The following is a 22608-nucleotide window of genomic DNA, read 5'->3' as shown; positions in this document are numbered from 1 at the left end:
GACCAATCACATTGCAGCAGGCTGTGGCTGCATGCAGGTAAACAGTCCGATGCTCATATAACTTCCTTTGCAGAACGGTGAGGCCTGACAGTTTTTCATGATGTTACAGAGCTGGGGCTAAAGGAGCCAGAGGTTGAGGGGATCAGGAGTTTAATGTCCTTGTATTGAATTTGCAGGACCACCAGGAGTAAATACATGGCTCTCTCATGTAAATCAGATTGGGAGGAGATAACACATGTTGTGACAATGATGTTCCGCTGACAGCGAGCCAAAAAGAAGAAGTTCGGGTCATCAATCAAACAGCCGTCTGAAAACAAGTCAGCCGCCTGCACACTCTCCACTTTATGAAGGATGAAGCCTACAAGCACCACAATGCACAGACACATTTATACAGTAACCAGATTCATTTCTGTTTTGCAGCATGAAAAACCTCTTGTAAGTATTTTCCAGGTATTTGTCCAAAAAGACAGTGAGCCTGTAGCCCAGAATGCAGCTGTGCTGCCGTTTTGTTGTGTTTTTGACCTCCACAGGGTAGGAGGGCGTAGAAAAATACATACATTCAGTGATCCTTGACACCAAAATTGCACGTCACATTTAATAGCTACTCACACATCACTACTGGAGCCTTTCCTTGACTGAGGTGTAGTCAAGTTCACAGTCACCAAAGGACTTAATGGAGCTACAGAACAAAAACACCAACTAAATACAGTGAGGTGCAAAAGTCCCAGAGCACATTGAAAAATATCTGTTATTACCATTTAAATATGTAAATAATCAGAATGTTTGAGGAGTCAGAAATTATGTAGAATATGCACAAACACAAGCTGCCTAAATTAAGGGACATTTTTAAGATTCTGGTCCATTTCAAGTTCAGCATCAAATGTGAATAAAATAAACAATTTATTTTAACATTTGAAATGTTAAATTTGGGTCGTTGATCTATTTAACTTGGTGTTCCGATGACGGTGGAGTGAATCTGATCTACTCATCAGAGACTCAACTTACAGCCTGAGTTCACCTCTTATAATCTAAGTCTATAAATCACTTTCCTATATAAATAATCTTTAAAAGAAAAGTGTGCTTCACATTTCCAGTAGATCTTTGTTTATTGAGAATTGTGATAGTGGTAAAAAACCCTGCATCGGACTGAAGGTTGCATCAGAAAGGGAAAGTTTCAAAATGGCTTCTAAGTACAGAGGGTCTCCCTCAGCGTGGAGTCATGGAGACGAGTCCAGTGAACTGACGACTCCCTGGCGATGGAGAAGTCGTCTGTTCCTCTGCCTGCAGCAGGGTAATGACCTCGAACACCTCAGCACTCCGTAAGAAATACTCCATGACTAAATAAGTTATACACTTCACTTCGCAGTCACCTGACCTCAACCCCACTGATCATTTATAAGAGCACTTGAAGACTGAGGGAGCCGAGCGCCCTGTGACATCACAATCTTCGCGACAATGTCAAATCACACTGGGTTAACGTGGCTCCTCGGGGCTGTGGGGGCCAGGCCAGCTTCAGAGCATGCCGTCATTAAAGGGGATGGATCACATATACGAAGATTCTGATATTCAAGTAAATTTTTTCAAATAATCTGCATTTTTCTAATTTAAAAAAAACATTCCATAAAAAAAAATAGGCTTAATAAAAGCCTCTTGACTTGTGTTCTGCATATAAGAAGCTCACCCTGTGCTTGGACCTGAGTTTCAGCTGACACAGATCTCAGCACACAGCCACAGGTCTTTTCTGAGTAGCGTTTAATGGACAACTTAAGCCGCCCTCTCCGAGACGATGCCGCAGGCGCCACAGTGGCATCATCATCAGCAGTGGACTGTGTGATTATTCCTCGCAGGACAAATGTGCTCAATCATACGCTTAGACAGCATCGTATGTGGCAGCGGCCCACTTACCCCTCCCCTCCACTTTGATGCTGAAATGAGTCCCACTTCCTGCAGATCCCATGATTTATCACGTGCTCCACAACTGAGAGGTTGTGTGTCATTACCCAAACGTTTCATTGACAGGAGGAAATGTTACACATTAATTCATGACTCACAAAGGCAGCGGTTTTGTCCCCAATTAAGCGTTTCTCAAAATGTTGCAGTTTATATATTTACTCTGATCACTGGTGTGCTTCACACAGACCGAGGACGGTGCCCGGAATGGTTTATTGATTTCACTTTCTATTATGTTCTTGGTTTCTAAATATACAATGTAGAATCATAAAGGTATTGTAGATATGAAACACTCGGCATCACAATATAATTCCTTGTTATATTTCATGCAAGAGTTTAAAACAAATACTTTCCAGTTGCTGCGTGTGTGTGTCGGTGGATGTGTGTGTGTGTGTTTGTGTGTGTGTGTTTGATCTGAACTGACTTTTCTACACAATACCGATGAGACACGTAGCTTTAGTGGCTGTTTCTACAGTATTATCAACATATAAGTCCAAGAAAAGGAAGGGAGAACAGAAATCTTGTTCGGTTGTTCTGTCCCCTTGTAATGAAATATTACATGTGTGGTTTCATCGATGAAGCCCAATTACTCACTTGCCAACCAGAGTGATCAAAAGCCATCTGCTTTGCTACGGGCTTTCATTTTCTGTGTGTTTTCCTAGAGGGGATTGTTTGGGAGGTGTGGGAGTTTTCCATGACTGCTGTGATCGAGGCCTTGAGAGCTGATGAAATTACAGGAATGCGGAGTGTGCTTTTCAGACCGCCCTTCGTGAGGCTCATCCTCGATACGGCCGAGCGTATTACCAGCTTCGGGTTTTTTGTCTTTTGGGATTTGCCTCGTGGGAGAAGTGATGCTTCTGTGGTGAAGTGTGTGACAGATGTGATCGGCTGGTCAAAAGAATTTGTTTTCAAAGACAAAGCAAGAGGAAAATCTGTTGCGTGCAGCTGCTTTTTTCCACATCGCACTGACTCTCCTTCCTTCAGGAGCGTGTCACAAAGCATTAGAAGCTAATTTAGAAAATTTCCACCATTAATTGCTGCCGACAGGGGGGCTATTAAGCTGGACACCCTGTGAGCAATTAGATTGAAGCTGGCGTGTGCCGAGTAGAGCCTTCCCACTGTGTTGGTACAGTATATCAAGGTCGTATGGATCAGGCTCATGGGTGACTTTAGTAATCCTGCTCCCAGCTATTTTCTACATGTAGAGAAAAGATTGAATGACGAGCTACAGGCAAGTAGTATTTATATATGTTGTCCCGGTATTTCTTCACTAAGCCCAGAGTCGTCAACCCCTCCATGTTTTTACATTATTTATAGTAGGATTTAATGGGCATCATCTGTATGTAGGCTACTCAGCAACCTATGATTTCCCAAGGTTCCTGCAGTGCTAACTGCAATTACCGCCTCGAGGTTGTGTGCCTTCAACAAACCACTTATGTTGCAGGAAAAATGGTCCCAATTTCTCCCTCTATGATTCAGAGTAATGGAGTTAAAGGATGGCCAGAAAGGTCATTGTACAGAACATGCTGATGTCACAGTTAAGTTGAGCTTTGACATTTGTGGAGATTTCTTTTTTGTTTCGTTGTAGGCTCTTGAGTTATGGCCAAAACTTCTTTTATGAGGTCACAGTGACCTTGACTTTGTGCCCGAGGTAAAGTGCAATTAGCATTGACAGTTTGGGCGGTTGGGACACGGACACGGTGTCTGTTTATCAGGAGTGTAATTGATAAGATCTGCACACATTTATCAATCCTAATGAGGTTTTTTTTTTTAATGCTAACAGGGAAACAGTCGCAATGATGAGAGCAAATAAGCTAAAATGAAAACTTGTTAGCTGAAGTCAATGAGCCGATTAAATGAGACAGAAATGGGCTCTGAGGTTGGGATCGAGTTACATAAATTCAAGGAATCGTTTGACATTCTGAGAAATATTCAGATGTTATTTCTTGCAGAGTGTTTCACTGGGAGTTGATACCAATTTCATATAAGTACAATAAAGGCGAAGCTGCAGCAGGTCACAAGTTTTAGATGAGCCTTGCATAAGGATTAAAAAGCATAGACTGTATACAAAGATGGATCGCACATCTCCAGTTCTTCCCAATGTACAAAAGAAACAAACATATCCTGGATACAAGAGCTGCCATCTTGAGATGGTGATGTTATTTAGAGCCACAGTCTCCATGGTTGCTACATTTTTTACAGCATGAAAGTATTTAAAAATAAACGCGCCTGAAAAATGAAAACCCAAACAAACATCAGTGTGATGAAAAACACCTAAAATAACAGAAACTATCTTCAAGAAAAATCTATTTGATGCATTCTTTTGTATTTGGCGGTCTTGGCGTCGACTTTGTGTAAAGCAGGAACGACCTTGACAGTTCTAGAAATTGAAGTGAGAGCATCTTGGTTGCCATCTGGTAGTTGGCTGCAGTGTAGGTCATAAACACAGATTTGTCCATGTTAGTGGATGAGACATGGGCCAAATGAAAAAGTCTGTTTGGTTTTAAATGGGTGTTTGATAGTGTAAAGTTGGTGTGAAATGTCATGATTGAGCATGTGCATTGGTGGGACCCTGGTTAATGGGAGGAAGGACACATGTCCATCTTTATATACAGTATATGGTTTAGCCCATGTCCAATCTGCTAACATGGAGAAACAAGGTTTAAGACAAATACTACAACCAGCCAACAGGGGGCAGACAAGTGGTCTGGGCTTCACTATCAGGAGTTATAATGTATTTTATCTTTATGTACTGTGTACAAAGTCCACCTGAAAGGCTCACTCATAACAACCAGGATCAAAGCCCAAATGATGCTTTCTGGGACGTGGGGCCTCTGACTGTTTCTTTCTTGGTTCCTGCTGATGTCTCAGTTGCCCGGCAACCTCACAGCGACAACACAAAATATCTGAGACAGATGTATTTTCCCTGAACTCTCAGCAAGAAAGACATCAAGCATAATCCTCCAGAATGTCACATTATTCCTCCAAGTCTTACTTTTAAAATAAAACTTTTCTGTAAATTCAGAAAGAAAACTAGGAAAACTGCAGAAGTTTAGTGAGAAAGTTGTCAACAATAATGCTGTGAATTATATGTTTTGTTGTGGCTGATTATACAGTGTCTGCATAAAGTACTCAGCCCATTTCAACCTTGAAACATACAACCATGAAACATGAGTCTGGAACATCTCTCATTTACAAGTGTTCATAAACTTAACTCAGTACTTCGTAGAAGTCACTTCAGCAGCAGTTACCATTTTGAGTCATGGGTAAAGTCTCTGTAAGCTTTGCTCACAAGGATTTGGGCAGTTGATCCCATTCTTCCTGTCATTCCTGTCAGCTCTGTCACATTGATTAGGAAGCATCTGTGAAGTCTCTCCACAGATGTTTTAAAGGGTTTAACCGCCGCCCCAGTCGTCAGGTCGCGTGCACTCATCCGTCCCTGGGTACCGGCTCGTCTCCCTGTCCCTGCTGCTGAGGAGCAGCCACACAGAGTGATGCTACTACCATCAGGTTTCACATAGGGGTGGAACTAGACAGGTCGTGAGCTGGTGTTCACCAGAAAGAGGTCTGAAGATCTTACTGTAGGGGGTTTACACAGAGTTCCCTGGATTGGCTTGGTTTGTGTGCTCACATTCAGTGGGAATTTTGGAACCTTATGGTTTATGTGAGGAAATGTTTCCAACCAAAGTTTGGGGAGCCGAAGCAAAGAATCTGCATCAGAGGAAGATCTGGGATTTTTCTAAATCAGGGGCCATAAAGGGGGAATCATTTACACAGGGGCCAAATAAATGTCCATCATCAATGCACATTTCCTGATTAAGTAAGTTGCACATTTGGGATTTTATTGTATATTTAATGAAAAAACGTCCCTGCTTTAAAAAGCTTTAAAGAAATATCTTCTCAAATTGTCAAATATTTGTTAGCATAGTAAAGTTAGTCTCAGTGACATTAAGCTCCACCACACAGCTGCTCTCTGAACTGCTCTCATGATGCTGTTGTCAGTTTAACATTCTTCAACTCATTTCAACCAGACGTCCTCAATCTCCTGCAGGCTACTTCCCGGAGCCCATGTGATTTAACTGAGTTAAAAATTGATTTTGCTGAAATGGTTATGGCACATTTTACATTATTCATCCACTTTAAGATCAAGACACGCTTTTTAAACTATATAATTCTTCCAGGTCATGCTCTATGAAACTGTTCCACAGAATATTGAACCTCACTAAATTTTCCAAGACATAACCTTTACATTAGTTTTATTGTTATGAGAAGTGGAAGCGTGGCTACTTAGTACACAAATCATTAAGAACACTTATACATCTGGCAGATCGTGAGGTGGTTTGGGATTTGATTTTGTTAGTCAAAACAGTCCTGGTCCCAATTAAGACATAAACGTGAGATAGTTGCACCTGCATGTAAGTGTGTCTCTTGCTGATGTCTCCTCTGGGTTTTCCTTTCTCAACAGTTCTGTATCAAGTACAGCCCACCACCCTGACGACGTCTGGAAGAGGCTCATTAGTGAAAGAGTGAGAAACGCAGCAAGAGGACGGCTAGTTAGTCAACTGACAATCCACAGCATCACAGCCAGGAGAGCCATGCACGCAAACACAACTCCTTATACTAAGGCAAGCACAACAGAAGAAAACCAACGCTAACTTGAGACATAACCGACCTCTGCTTCTCAAGACATCAGCTGCTTTCACACATGCAGTGAACTGTAATCTATTCACATCCTGCAGAAGGGCTGAATGAGAGTGAGGCTCTGGACCTTCTCCGGAGTTTCATCTGCTAACCCCCAACTGAAAAACCTCTCAATGACTCGATGTGAAAATACATCAGGAGAGCTTCCACGGGATTAACTAAGAGCGAGTGGGTGTGATGATGTTTCTAACATGAGTCGATTAAAAAAGGAACAAATGAATAAATAAATAACAAACAAAGAAATAATACAAAGATCTCAGGATAAAAAGGCAGTGCCGATCTGTAAAAGATGTCAGAAGATCTTTTGGCGATAAGAGCCATCGCTAGTGTGATTAAAACATGATCTCCGCTTGGGATTTTACATGTTCCATCCCGTCTCTGCCGGCTGTGCCACCCAGCACCCCAACACTCCAGAGATTTCTGTGTTGTTATGAGGGCGTCTGAGCGGAGAAGCTCCTGCTGCGTTGTTCAATAAGAGGCAAACGTCAGAGAAATGCATTATGAGAAGCGAAAAACTGTTAAGAATCTATCAACAGGGCTCTTTACGATCGATACCAGTTAGTTCTTTCACGCTGGGGAGAAAAATAGTGTATTGAAAAAAGAAAAAAGAGTACTCCCATCTATCAAGCATTGCGTCAATATCGCCGGCTGGTGCTGTTGTGAGAATTCACGGTACACATTCAGCCCCTTGATGAAAGTGGAGGAAGGCCACAGGGTATCCAAACATCACAGGCAGCCAGGAACATCCCCTTGTTGGAGCCGCGCATGCACCTCTGCAAATTGATTTTCTCTGGCAGGCACATGCCCACGCCACAAGACCCACAAATGCCTCTATAAACAGGACAGTGAAATCAGCTTACTGCGCTAACCTGCTCATTCACCAGATCTCAATTGAGCATTTGCAGGGATGACATGGTACACGCCGCTGCTGCCGAGGCCCGCCGGCGAACGCCAGAGAGCTTCCTCTGGGGATTCTCCGGCACAGGAAGAAGAGCTCTAATGGAGCTCTGCTGCTCTAATGGCAAACAGGGGGTCAAGTCGGTGTTTAGAAAGTGTTACTAATAGTGAATTACACTGAGCGTGGCTCCATTTTGAACAAACACACTAAGCCTATTTGACTTCTGGGCCTTCCACCAGCTTACGTGACATCAGCAGCCTGTGAGGGAAATCTGCTTGATATAGCTGCGGAGAAACTTCAGAGAAACAATGGAAAAAGAAATCCTTGTGGCATGTACTTGTAAATCCTTACACAAATCCCAGGCTTAGACTCCAAAGTGTATGCTTAACCTGAGTGTGACGTGAACCACTTCCTGTCAAGTGTATGTTGTTGGATCGTTAAGCATCCTCCTCGTACTAGAATCTTTGAGTGTTCTATGATCTCTGTCACCGCGCTGCCGTTCATCTCGGCTTTTATTGCCAAAATTAGCTTCATCTTATAATTCATTACATAACGTCCTGGAAAAACGGCCATCTCCTCAAGTGCATGGCAGGCATCCACCTCTTTCAATCCAGTGTGTCACAAAGAGATGTTTGAAGCCCGGTGATTTGTCCCTCACCTTAATTTCTGATATTCCAACACCAACAAACTCGTCAGGCGTGTGAACAGTATCACGGTCACATCTCGAGAACCGTTCATCTCATTGTCTTCACACTTGGTGTTTTGTTAAGGGCCAAAGAAGTGCATCTCCATGTTTTGCCGTCTGAATTTCGTGTAAATTGGACATGTGATATGTTCAATATTAATGAACTTTGAATAAACAGGCTACAGGCACTCAATCAGTGGTGGCTGGGACTTTATCCATCACAACAACAGCACGCTCACAACAGGAACCACTGATTCTCCAGTTCGGCGTTCTGAGTCAAGCTTTGCCAAGCTTTGTATTTATAGAATGTCCTGCAGCCGTTTTTTACGTGTTACGGCCACATGTCCTTTTTCACACAGGCATGTTAAGAGTGGCCACTATGCTAAAAAGACTGTTGCTGTAGCATGCAGTCTAATGGTAGATGATAAAATCTGAAAATATTGGCAAATAAAGAACTATAAGACTGTAAATACATGCATATTACAGTACAATCAGATGTCATCTCATTCTGTGCAGCAGCTCTTTCTCTTAGACTCAGTTCTCAGCCACTTGTAGAGCCCAGACCCCGACAGAGAGGAGCAGGCTGAATGAGACTCAATTCACCGTTGCTAATGCTGCAGTTTCTACTGCTCTTGCATGTGTGGAGAGATGAAGTGGGACTCAGAGTGAAGTTGTACAATTTCACTTCTTTTAAAAAGTTTTTCCTAAGTCAAGAATTTCTGCTCAAACAAAGATTATTAACCGCAGTATCCATTTTAGGGTTTAAAGATCTCAAACTTCCCATGAGCAGCGATGGTAGTGTGAATCTTATTTTGGCTTTAACCAAAGAGTGGTCATCAAGTGGAAACTCATTAAAAGAACAGTAAAGGTGCAAAGGACTGAAGAAGCAGACCTGCTCTCTGCTCAGTTCACTCCTACAGCTTCTCCTCACATTGTAATCACTCTGGCAGAGGGCAGAGTTGCATCATGGAGACAAAACCAAGCAGGAGAAACATTGGAGATCACTGTTTTATATTTTATATATAAATTAAGGATTTATACATTGCTGATAAAGAAAAAATACAAAACATTTTTGATCTTACATGACATTTACATGTGGGATTTTACACAACATATTCAATAACTTACAAATGCTTTATTTGCATAAAAAATATATCTCTTTACAAAATATTTGTAATATGTACATATTAATATACACAGGATCTTGAATGGGATAAACAAGTGTGTGGTACATTTAAAAACATTCTACTCTACTCTGGAATCCGATGTGAGACTGACTTGTTGAATACTGTTTTTTTTTTTAACCAGATGCAATTCTTTTCTCATCATTAAGAAATATGAACTTGCAAAATATATTACATATTGATAACACAAGACATCTTGCCAAGGAATGCCATCAAGTATCAAAACTGTATAAATGTACAAAATGTAACGGCAATGACGGGAATCAACTGAGTGGTACAAAGTACGACAGCAGCAATTGTTATACTGGATCGCTTTATGCCGACATGCACAGGTATGAGACCATGAAACAATGAGTTGCTGTTCCAACACACCTCTTCTTAAATAAACCAGCAGCACTGACATCGGAATCAATGCAAAACTGTGCAGAGAAACTTCACTGATGTACAGCTTCACTAAGAGAGTACATGTCTTCTTTAAAATATATGCGCATACAGTATCCAAGGCACTGCAATGATGTACAAATGTGACGACAGCGTCAAATCTATTTTTTTTTTTGAAACCACGGATGGACTTGGATGACAGAACAACACTGATGGAGGCTCATGTTCAAGTGTGCAAAATCATTTCTCGTTTTTCTCCTTTTACTGTACATTTGATGGCAGAAGCTGACGGTTCAGTAAGACACTGAAATAACCACTTGAGTCAGTAGGTGTCAATGAGACGGGCCGAGGTCTGAAATCATCCAGTGCCTCAGAGTAGGAGTGGGCATCAAGAGATCACCGACTGGGGCACGGTTTCCCAAAAGAAATAAAGAACATTGAAAAGCGCTCATGATAAACGGAGGTGGTTGCACTTGTTTGATTTTCGGATTTCCTCTAAAGTAAGGCAGATGCTTCTCCAAATTTTGATCAATGTAAAACAAGACAGACAGATTCGTCCGAGCCCAGGCTGCACGACTGACACGTCTTTGAACTTTGAGTCACAGACATCCAGGCAGAGATAAACTTCTGAGAAACCTGGCCGGCTGTTGACACGGAGCACAGTGGCTCTGCTCAACCTCGTCGGTCAAGAAAACCTGAAATAATTAGGATAGGAACTCCCTCTTTGAGATGCTTGATATCTGGAGGCTCAGGGGTTATTTGGGACACAAATACACTCGGAAGGAAATAATAAAAAGTAAAAATACCTGAAAGGAAATCAGGTATCACAACTCCTTCAATAACTTAAGGATCAGTTAAATAGATTGGCCTCATTTGATCAATATGCTGAGCGGTACAGTTTGCCTCCACAGCATGTCAGCCATAACAGTTCTCATTCTTAAAGAACATATCTGTAAAAAACGAAATCACTGCAGACAACTTGATAACTCTATAATGTTGAATATATCTCTTCTTAATATGAAAATGAACTCTACTGTTGTCTGATCCCCTGCACTGTAACAATAGGAGCCCCAGCATATCCAGTCACATTTGAAAATAAGTGCTGCACTCCAGTAATTAAATCCCTGGCCATATATTTCATCAGTCGGAGGTACCAGCTAATTAATAGGTATAATTGACCAAATAACCTTGAACAGAGAACTGCGCCGACGCTATTCAAAGAGCCATTTGCTGTTCTACTTCTCCATTACCTCTCCCACATCTGCCTGCATGGAAAACAGACTCTGCAGATTAGGCCGATCAACTCCCAGTCGAGAGGCTCCCCACCTCCACAAGGGAAACCAACCCTCATGAGGATGAATGTGACACTAAGACAAAAACAAACAGAGGGTCTGCGTCTGAACTGTTTTCTTGGAAAAGCAGAGGGAGTTTAAATCTTTCATTTGGCATTGTGAAGTAACCCCTCTATATTTATACTACAGAGCATAAAATACTCTATTTTATCTAAATGCCAGAGGCTCTTTTTTATTCATGAAGCCAACACTCACAGAGTGTAAAGAACTCTCCACCAAACAACGGGAAGATCTCGAAAGGTGTGGAGCATCCTCTCCTCGTCTCTCCAATCTTTTACCCTCCATGTATGATCAGTCGCAACTTTAGTGTTGCCGAAGGTGTGCTTAAGTTTCTGAGCAATTCTTTGTGTCCTAGTTGTATGCCATCAGAAGTAAGGAAAAATATAAATATGTCATTTTTATATATATATATATATATATATATATATGTAAGTCTTGTCTTTCTCGTTTACTCAGTAGACATCAAACCATGGTGCAGATGGTGTTGAGATTGGGGTCGAAGCGGACAACTTTCCCTTCAGCAGCTTTTGTGTTTGTGTTGTACATGGGATTCTCGAAAGTAGCCTGTCCATTGTTGTTCTCGTGGACAGAACATCCGGTGTACTGCGCTTTATCTGTTTTCCTGGGGAATAAACCAAAAGGAGGTTGAACATTAGTTGAGAGACCTTGTCCCAATTATCAGCGCTCGTTCCAATTCAATAAACATGTTTCCATTATGTTGCTGGGGACAGCTGCAGTAGGTAAATGAGGCTGAATGGTAATTACTGGTGAAAAGAGCAGAGGAGCGCGATGCCAGTTCACTGGTAACTAATATAATGAGTCCCTCCATCAATACTGCATACACACATCTATACTCAGCTGTATTTGTGTATGTTAAGATACAGCATTATATCCAGATACTTGGACTTGTATTGCCGTGTTAAGTGGTCTAGAATGTGTTGACTAATATCGCATCATGCTCCTCTGACTCAACCCAAACCGACATGAATCTGTTTCTCAAACTTTTTCAATATCACATCTGTGGTAAATCTCTTCAAAACTCAACCTGGGACACAGACTCGTAGAAATGTGCCACTTTCTTTTTCATGTGGGATCCGAACGGATATAGACTACAGCGGCTGCTAAATCTAGGTTCCATGCCTCTTGTGGAAGACACCGGGGCCGACTACGTACCGTTGCTTGTAGAGATAAAAAGCGAGGCCTGCAAAGATGAGGGCAAAGAAAGGCACGAGGATCGCGACAGCAACCGAGCTGCTGTTGGTGGAGCTGCTGGTTTCAGGGTCGGTGAGGGTCACGTTCTCCCTTACACTCAAACCTGAAGAAACAACACACATTTAGACACATGACGTATGAACATGAAGAACATATTTAGTTTAACAAAATGTAGACAACAAAAGGAATAATAGAAAGATACGTATCATATGACAATGATGATGAGGAGGATGATGATGAGGAAGATTATCACAATGATGTCAAGACAGAGACACAGCAGCCAGTTGATAAAGGCGACAACGATGATGATGCTCACACTGATAATGATCAGCGACTGGGATAATCTTGTTGAAGACAACAATAGGATGATAACAGTGACGTGGAGCACGAAGAAATGAAGGATGATAATGTGGGGGGGGGGGGGGGGGGGGTTCTCCTCTGCTGTGTGACTATGGCGGTCGGTGGATGACAGCAGGTACGAGGGGCAACACGCAAAAACACAGAGCAAACATCATTCTGTTTGAAAACTTTTTAAACCTTTTTTAACTGGCTGACAAAGTGAGCATTGTAAATTAGCCCGGACCTTTTATCTATTACAGTGTTAGGTGCAAGAGAAAACATACAAGGCTTCCTTTGGTTCTTTGTTTGTATTTTAAGAAACAACGTATGTTATAAAGTGTGTTGTCATTCTTGTAAATCATCCAGTCTGTTCTCTCCAGGTGAAAGGAGAATAATGTATCTAACAGAGTTATGTCCCAGCAAAATGTTATTATATTATTTACATCTTCTATATTTTGTAACATCTATCGACTCATTTCAGAAATCTCTGTGTATCTGTATGTAGCTTACAAAGCTCAAGAACAATTCATCTTATCTGCTTCTCAGCCGGAATGTGTGAAGTACAGTGTAAGATTTGGTGTGATTTGGACACATGGTATGTTTAATATAAATAAACTTTGACTAAACCAACCAATGCTCTGTAGCAGCTGCGGCTGAGACTCATCATAATAAGTCACATCGTCAATCAGCACGTTCACAACAATGGAAAAGACAAGTGATTCTCCAGTTAAGAATTCTGCAGCCAGTCTTTACTGGCCACAGCCTAATTACTGCAAACCACTTCTACTGTTTAAACCAGCATCGCCACAGGCCAACTAAACAGCCCATGCCAAACAAGCAGGTTTAGAATGGGCACTGCACTACGATTTTCCATAACAACAATTAATTAAATGAGAACTGCAGACATGTTTTATGATATGAAAAAGTACGATATTTCTATTGTGGAGAAATTGGCCTGAGAAGAAATGGTAATGGTACAAACAGTATCTGGTGATGACACATACCAAGTCTCTGCAGTCCGAACTGTCCGTAGTCTTTACCCTGTATAAGGCCTTGGAATACGTAGCTGCCTCCCTCAGGCTCAGCTGAAACCTGGTGGAAAAAACAAACGCATGTTTTGTTTCAACTGCACCAGAGACAGTATTGCATCTGTTCCACACCACATCAAAAACAAAATATACACAGAATTTAGTCCGAGCATCCACACGTTCTGTCAGGCTACATTAAAAAATAACAGCTTGTTTCTTTGAAACCCGGTGCAGTGTGCTATCAATAGCTCTGCTGCGTGCAGTCACCTGTCACATGTTTTTATTAAGTGTATCTTGAAGGAAACTTCTTGTATTCTGCAGTCCTTCCATTTCCCTTAGATGTCCTGTGTGTGTCTGAGCTTATGCAGCAAAGGGTCAATGTGGAAATGCTGAAACGGTTCAAACAGAGTGCCGGCTGCATCCGATCCACAGCCAATATCAATATATGTAAATACAATAAGCCAGGAAATGACCTTCCTGCTTGTGACAGTTTAATATGAAACTTTCTAAAAACGAGCAAACGTTGGCTTGGTTCAGTCCCCAGAAGGTTATTTTTGTCTCTTAATAGTGGTGTTGCCTACAATATTCTTCTCGTAAGATAGACTGAACAATAAATAAATAAATAATGGTATAAAATAAAAGACAGTCACAGCTCTTGGTTACTTCTAAAAAGATCGCTTGCCAGCTGCTTCCAATTCCAATGTATACTCACAAATCCATCCATTGCCCAGGTCTCAACAGTAATCCTGCTCATGGAGCTGTGGGCCAGGGCTCTCATCTGGTACAGCAGGAGCATTAACCGTGCCTCCTGGCGCTTGTACACTCCTACAAGGTAGAGGACAAGAGGCAAGTAAAGAAATGATGTGAGGAAAGTGATGAGGAACACAAGTGCAGGAAAGCCATGGAGGAAAAGAAACAGACGGAGGAAGGAACTGAGGAGAACAGTAGAGAAGAGGGATGAGGAGCGTACACCAGAGAGTGTTGAATGGACATTTAGTCCGTCAGTGCAGACTAATACATCCGTTTTTAGAACAAATAGTTAATTCCAACTCTCATGCATGATTGACATGATGCACCTTAAACCAAATGGAAGTGACACACAGAGGTAGTGAGGAGGAGGAGAGGGGAGGAAGTAGAAGACGGATGATTTATAGATGACTCACCAGAGAGCAGGAACTCCATGCTACTGTCGCTTAAAGTTACATTGACTTTTCCCGTCGAAACATTAAAGCTTGTGACTGTCAAAGTCATCGGCTGCTTCTGGCCCTTGTAATCGTAGGAGCCCTTCCAGACAAAATCAGGGGCAAAGACGTTGTCAGGAACTTGAGGGGAGAGAAATAAAAGAATGAAGTCATTATATTACATCCTCAAATAACTGAAGAACTAATCAGCAGCATCAAATGTGCTATTTTCCAAACAACGTGAAATCATTATTTTACACCTGAGCTAAATACTTGCACCCACACTAGAAAATGGCTACAGAAGCAACATATCAAACAGCTGTCGACAATATGTTCATTCATTTCATTCAATCTTAAATAATAATGACGACATCTATTCTGACAGAGATAACTCTGAACTCTGCTGAACCTTTTAATAGTTACACACTGATACAACTTTTTGTATCTCTGTTATTACAGCACACTCATTATCTGCTGGTATTAACCAGGGAATTATAAGTAAAAAGGTGACTGCTTAGAATCAGTACCAACAAAATAACAGTCAGAATAATTAAACACTATTTACCAGATTATTTTAAGCAGTTGTTTTAGGAGGCTGAAAAAGAGAGACTCTAAAACTATTTTTCAGTTGAGTGACTCTGCTAGCGCTGTATCTTATAACACTTTTTATATGACATAGTATTATTTTTCTTGTTGTCTTTGATTCTTTTTGAATTATTGATGTATTTGTCTCATTTGTGAGCTGCTTTGTAAAGGTTTAGATGTATATTATTATTATAATTATTATAATGTGTGTCTATAATATTAAGTATCTTTACAGCCTACATCCATGCTAACTGCTTCTGGGAGGCTTCACAGTACTGACAAACTGTAGCATGCTAATATACTCATAATTACATCTTCTTCATAATCTTCACCATCTTAGTTTAGCATGTTCACATGATAAAAAATGCTGATTAGCATCAATCAAAAAGTACAGCAGAGGTTAATTTGGATCATTAGTTGGTCAAATTAGAAGTTGGACTTTCCGATACAAGGCACCAACAGTGCTAATCATTATAATTATGTTAGCATCTAAATTCTGAACAATGATAGTATGTTGTATCAGCGCTCACTGACAAGCAAGACCTTGAACGTCTACGTCATAAATACAAAGTAATATCTCTGCAGGTTACATTCAACTATTATTGTACAATTTACAAGAAATTACGTGGTTGTTCCAACATTTTCTTATATTAGACTAATTACTGCAGGTTTAGACAATAGAGCACATATTATGGTCTGTTAATATTCCCTGGTGATATTGACATTTAATTATATTTTGTAGCAATTATTCATTCTAAACTACTCAGAGAGGAATTAGATAACAGCACATGTAATGGTCATGATATGAACAATATACAGTTGATTATACGCCTGATGTGTTTTCATTATGAGCTAATTATTTCCCCCGAATGTAAAAATGAAATGCTGACTTCAAAGCACAGTACCACGACTATGAGATACACAATGATTAAATCTGTGGACAAAACTATAAAATAAACCAAATGGCCGGGTGCAGAGCTGCAGCTCCAACTCTTGACCACAGTCAATCAGTGACATGGAGAAACTGTACTATTTAAAAATAGGTTCCTGTAGCCGACACTCGTTCTCAAGAACGGACAGATGCAGAGCTGCAGATTTCTGTGGCCAACAGTTGAACAGCTTGTGAAATTCAAAACTCACCATTTATTTTTGGGCTCGGTGTCCCTGGTACGTGTTTGACAGTTTTCTCATGTGATTTGGAGCCGACTGCAGAAGAACATAAATATGTATGTCACAAATGTGTAGCTACATATGGCAAAGCTAAACAGCTTGAGGATGTTTGAGGAGTAATCAATGCTTTACTCTAACATGGTGCCTGTTTTAAAGATCTCTGGAGGCTCAGTTCTAACAAACATTTACTCATCAACACATTGCTAAAGCTTCAAGTTAAATAGAGAATCTCGACAGGCGCATATTAAAAGACAATAAAATGAAAGAAGGAACGCAGTGGGTTAACAGATAACATCAGAAAAACCACAATGTGTTCATTGTATTCAGTCAAAAAGCAGTGCAAGTGTCACACAGGAGGTATTTTTAAATATTAAGTGTATACACGTGTGTACTCTGTACTAAACTCCCTACCCTTCACCCAAGTTTTACTGCATCCCCCACCTCCGCCACATCTTCTCAATCATCTGCCCCCGCAGACCTCTGGCAACCACATACCTCTGCAGACAGGCACCTTGCCAGTCCAGCTGCCGTCAGAGCGGCAGACACGGTGCTCTGAACCCCCGGAGAGGAAATAACTTGGCTGACAGGTGTACACCAGGGTGTAACCGTAGGAGGGCAGGTCTAGACCCACAACGTCAGCATTGGCAGGACTGCGTGGCTGCTTGCAGGAGTGAGCTGGAGAGCAAACAGAGGGCAGACACCTTAGTACACAGGCTCACATCCACACATACTCCCACACACACGTACACACAAACAGATAGACAGGAAGATAATTAAGCACTCAGTGGGAGACAGAGAGGTGGGAGAGGGTCAGAAAAAAAGAGGATAAAAGGAAGCACAAATGTTTTACAATTGAATTGAGTCCAGGGAGCTATTAGAGACCATACTGATACTAATATGTCCACTTTCTGGTCTTATATTAAAATGGACACCTAAGGCTAGAGAAGTGCACTGCTTGATTTTGGAATGTTGTAATTTGCAAAATGAAGAGGCCTTAAATTAAGAGAACACGATATCTAAGTTATTTAAAATTAGCATTAGATAGGAAATGTACATACGAATTGTAATATTGTAACAGACATGTCTGACCAAATCCATTCGAATTCTGCCACCAGCTGAAACCAACATTCAGGATTGTTTTTATATTTCTTAAATTAATCAAAAGACTAGAGCTGCAAAATTGTCCTTGAGAGAATTTGTGTAAAGTGTAAATCTTGCAAGCGTGTTTTCCATCATTGGAAGTAAGCAGCATGCCTGTCATCATGTGATGGGAGCTATGATGGGGTCAATACTACATTATAACATGAGTACTCATAGGTCAGACATCATCCATCTTTCAACTCTACAATCATTTTGCTCCAAATCATTTGACATAAATTCATGCAAACGTACGCAAGATTGCCTCTGCGGTAATCGCCACAACAGTAACACGCGCGCACACACTTCAACCATAATCACTATTAGCTTACTAACCTAGCCTACAGTAGAACTAACTTTAACTGACCCCTGAAATGAAAACTCTTGACAGGTATATTTTATATGGCCCCAATGTTCCCTAGAAACAAGCAAACACACTTAATATGTATGACTATAATTCAGTTTTCTTGAGTTACTTTCTCCTCTTATCCATCTATACGGTCTCAAAAACACAGGTAGGTAGTGACATGCTGCAAAGCTTAATTTCCAAGAATCAGAGCGGATCAGAAATCAAGTTCAGAGGCTGCAATGTTGTGTTGCCAAAACACTGGCCTCCTACAAACCGCATTAAATATTTTCATTTTCTCATGAGTGGGTTGAATATACTAGTTTCGTTTTTCACATCAACAAACTCTCTCCAAAACAAAAATATATGCAAATCACCTCACACCACCAAAACACTGAGGACTGAAAAATTCTGGCTCTGAGGCATCAAGAATTCTGTGAAAATAGTGAAATAATTTTACAGCCAGTGAGTGAAAGAGTATGTCGCAATCTGTCAAATGGGAGACAGCTGCAAGTGAGTCACAGTAGCAAATCGGTCCTTCATGGCGTCTTAATGATATTAGTGGCAGTAGGATGTGGAGGGGACGCCAGGCTGAAACCCTGTTTCTTGGCTTTATGAGAGAAGAGGAGACTGCAGGACATTCCCATTGTTTGATATTACTTTTATTGGTGTTTGAGCTAGTAACAATATGTGTTGGTTTGACTTCAGGGTGATTAAGGTGCAGTAAATTAAAGTTGAGTGCTCAAATTTGGCAACTATCCACCTCACTTAAAGGGACTATACGAATTTAATATACATATAAAAATCCTGTTGGAGAAAGCTCAAGGACGTCTGTACCAGTAAACTATGTGCCACCCTGAGCTTTTTCAATGGCTCCGCACATCTGGCATAGATGCAGTCTATTTACACTGCGAGAATCAAGAAGAACTGCCTCATATTGTCGGGTTGAGGTCTAGCGGCCTAAAATATTGATAAATAACTAAAGTCACTTTTTACTGCCTGAGTACAACTCTATGTAACCAATTTAAATGACAAACTGCCAGCACATGTCCAGGTTGGTTGTAGAGTTTGTAGACCATGAATACAGAAGACACTTACAAGGCCATGAATTGTTATATGTCATATCCCCCATCAAGCTCTGCTGACAGTGCCATGTTTACTTACACTTCAAACAGCACAGCAAAGCTTTACTCCTGAGATTACCCCAGTCCTCAAAAGACACTTTCACTTTTTTTCTGTCACACCACGACACGTAATGTTCTCTATTTGAAGTTGGTGTCTCCGATAGAGATGGAGTACATTAGTTAGGGGCACAGAAAAACAGAGAAATAGAGGCAGATGCACAAAGGCAGCCCTGCTGCTGGAGTTCTCGAGAGGTTGGGCAGCAGCAGACTTCCACAGCAGGGGACGGTCATGAGGACAAAGCCAACTTTTCAAATGTTACCATGTTTTTCTTAAAGCTATTTTAGGTCAACTTGTCAGCGCTGCTTCAGAAAATTATGATAAGATTAAACGTCATTACCACAAAGGGGGAAATTCAGTTGTTACAGGATCAGCAGGTAGAAAAGAGAATAACAATATAAAAAGGCAAAAGAATAAAAAATAATACAAAATAATACAAAATGCAAAATATGTACATAATATACAAATTTCACTGCAGAAGTGGTTTTTAAAGAAAATGTATTGAGTAAAGTGCAGTGGCACAGGATAATTGCACAAGCATTCATCCTATATTGCAATATATATATGCAATATAGAAGGAATATAGAAAGGTATCAGGTATAAATATAAATTGTTGTGAACCCACAATATTAGGTATAATACGGACAATGTGCAGAGGACACTGATGCATAAAATGACATATTCCGTTATAGTGCGGTAGAGTGTAAGTAGAGTGACATGAGAAAAAAGCCCAGGATTGTATTTTTCATTCCGGATGATGTTGTCTAGTCTGACAGCAATGGGAATGAAGGACCTGTGGTAGAGTTCCTTCTTGCTACTCAAAGAGCTGCTCAGGGGCCCCATGGTGTTGTGTAGGGGGTGAGAGGTGTTGTCCATGATGGCATTCAGTTTCACTAAAATCCTTCCGCTAAAAAACAAACTTCCTCAGTGGAATCCAGAGGGCAGTCCAGGACCGAGCTGGATCTTATAACCAGTCTCTTTCTGTCACTCTCTTTCTCTATCCCCAGCAGACAATGGCATAGAATACTGGAGCCATCACGGTGTCGTGAAAAGTCCTTAATAGTGTCCTGCAAGAATCTCAGCCTCTACAGCAGATGGAAACAACTCTTGTTTTTATATAGCACTAATCTTATGAACCAATCAAAGAACTTCCACATCCACCCCGTCACACAGCGTTGCTATGTACGTTTCCAATCGCTCATCATTCACTGTAGACAACAAAGTAACTAATGTAGGTATTTGAACAAATTTCACATCATGTCATATTAATTAGAACTGGATTTTTTGAAAACGTTACTGTTGCCAAAAAAGAAACAAGGCCTAGTTTGGCTTTTGTGTCTCCTGTTCAGATATTCAGACTAATGGTTTGCTACAAGCTCAAATTCCATAATGTAACTGTTGTTGCTGTGCAGTTCAGAATTATGACGAGAGGATTATGTTGATTTTCAACACAAAGAGGGGTGACAAGAAATTTGTGGATATGGTGTGTAGCTTTTAACGAAACATATGAATTAGATAGCAAGATAACCTGATTAACATCCAGTGACTTGTGTCCATTGCATCTACTACATTCATTGTGTTGGTAATACCTCCGAGATTTTGCTTTTGTCAGCAATACAGGATTGGTTGGCTTCACTTCTAAATCCATTTAAGTGTCTTCATGGTAGAAAGAAGACCATTTAATCATAGAGAAAGGTATTTTTGAGGATTTGTGGCTCTGAGGGGAAAGACCGAGGGCAAAGAAGAACCTTTAGCCCAGTTGAGTCCACTTGGTCTATACATGTGCACATTCATTGTGTGTGAAAAATGGATTTACTAAATAATATCATACATTAAGAGATTACATTTATATTCATTTTAAAGCAGCAATCCACAGTATCCTTTTGATTTATGATTTGGATCTCAACCAACAAAAAGTACCGTCTGTTTATACCAATTACCAGTGAATAAACTAATGTGTTTTCATGTGTTAATATGTTATGAAAATCAAATTTCCCAGGAGGGAATTCATCAGTTTTGGTCATCAACTAAATATCGCCATTGTTTGTGTAAAGTTAGGCAATAAGAGTTTTAAAAATTTGATCAATTTGAAATGTCTTCTTATTTTATTTCCTAAAATCTGGTTATCATAAGAGAAACCTTTCTCAATTTTAATTAAAACTGTAACAGTGACAGGACGAAGGCCGGTCCTGAAACGCTGCAACCTTCGCAGACACAGACCTGGCAAAGATGCTGCTGCACCTGCTGAGCAGAGCCAGTCAGGAAATTTAAAACCTCAAAACATCAGGCCGCTGAAAGAAATCTAGAGGGGCTGTCAGGCTGCCATTTCAGAGGTTCACACAAAAGAGCATGCGATATATGATATTTTATAATTACCGCTGTGAAAGCGAATGTAGCTGGCGTGATGGCTTGCAGTGTATCCAAAGCCAAGAGGGTTGAGGAGTTGAACCTCTCAAAGGCCATTCATGTACCACTTATAATACATGAGTAATTACAGTAACCACATGGAATCCAAAGGGAGCAAAGAAACCATTAGCATAAGCTGTAAACATGTGTCGTTTGATTTATATACCTCTTTTTCTAGTGTTTGATCACTCAGTCTTTGTTAAATTTCATGTTCAGTTTTGTCACTCTTTAGGGGAACCATTAACCCTTACCGTGCGATATCGATTACCACATTCAAACAGGATAGCAGTCGCGAGTTTAACGTCAGTCATTTGGATTGGGAGTGGAGAAAGGATTGTTTGGCAGTGGAGCACGTAGATCTTGTTATTAAGCCTTCAAAAACAGCACTGGTTGAATCCACACATGCATCACCATTTTAATAGAGGCCAAATTACTATGCATTAGGTTTCCTCAGGGGAGAAAATACAGCAACTTGAAAGTGACTCAAAGAAAATTACATTTTAAAGTTTCGAAGTACACCTTCTTGTTTAGTGGTTTCTGTTGAATTATTGTTGGTATTTTCCTTTTTCCTTGGAAGCTCAAAGACAAAGAGCTTCTTTCACCGGATTTTACCAGCCCAACATTTAAAAGACTGTGGATGCAGTGAACGCAGCCCTCGAAGGAAACTGTATATTTTCTTCTATGTATCAGTCATTTATGTGCATGCTAACATTACCTCTCACCTGACACAGCTGTCAAACCTTTTTCCAGACGAAGGATATCAGTTTTCCTGTGCTAGTTTGCCAGTTTGAGGAGTTTGCCGGCGCGTTCACCTTTAATACTGTTGACTTAATCTAACTTTGATGGTTCTTTTATTTGGTGCGACCTGTCA

At 40.7% G+C, this 22608-nt stretch overlaps 1 protein-coding gene across 1 annotated transcript in view; it reads right to left on the bottom strand.

Moving 5' to 3' along the window:
- Positions 1-9314: 9314 nt before the first annotated feature.
- Positions 9315-22608, bottom strand: part of LOC133965309 (CUB and sushi domain-containing protein 3-like) — a 205497-nt gene continuing 192203 nt past the window's right edge. Inside the window, exons 65-71 of the mRNA XM_062399793.1 lie at positions 17162-17341; positions 16637-16702; positions 14894-15052; positions 14443-14555; positions 13707-13794; positions 12325-12466; positions 9315-11773 (exon numbers count right to left, since the gene is read on the bottom strand). Of these exons, the coding sequence (XP_062255777.1) occupies positions 11614-11773; positions 12325-12466; positions 13707-13794; positions 14443-14555; positions 14894-15052; positions 16637-16702; positions 17162-17341 (908 nt within the window). The 3' untranslated portion in view covers positions 9315-11613. The remainder of the gene's footprint in view (positions 11774-12324; positions 12467-13706; positions 13795-14442; positions 14556-14893; positions 15053-16636; positions 16703-17161; positions 17342-22608) is intronic.

The sequence above is a fragment of the Platichthys flesus genome, chromosome 11 (genome assembly GCF_949316205.1).
Source record: "Platichthys flesus chromosome 11, fPlaFle2.1, whole genome shotgun sequence".
Taxonomy (NCBI): domain Eukaryota; kingdom Metazoa; phylum Chordata; class Actinopteri; order Pleuronectiformes; family Pleuronectidae; genus Platichthys; species Platichthys flesus.
Note: the sequence above shows the minus strand (reverse complement) of the source record. Positions and strands in the feature narration are given on the sequence as shown.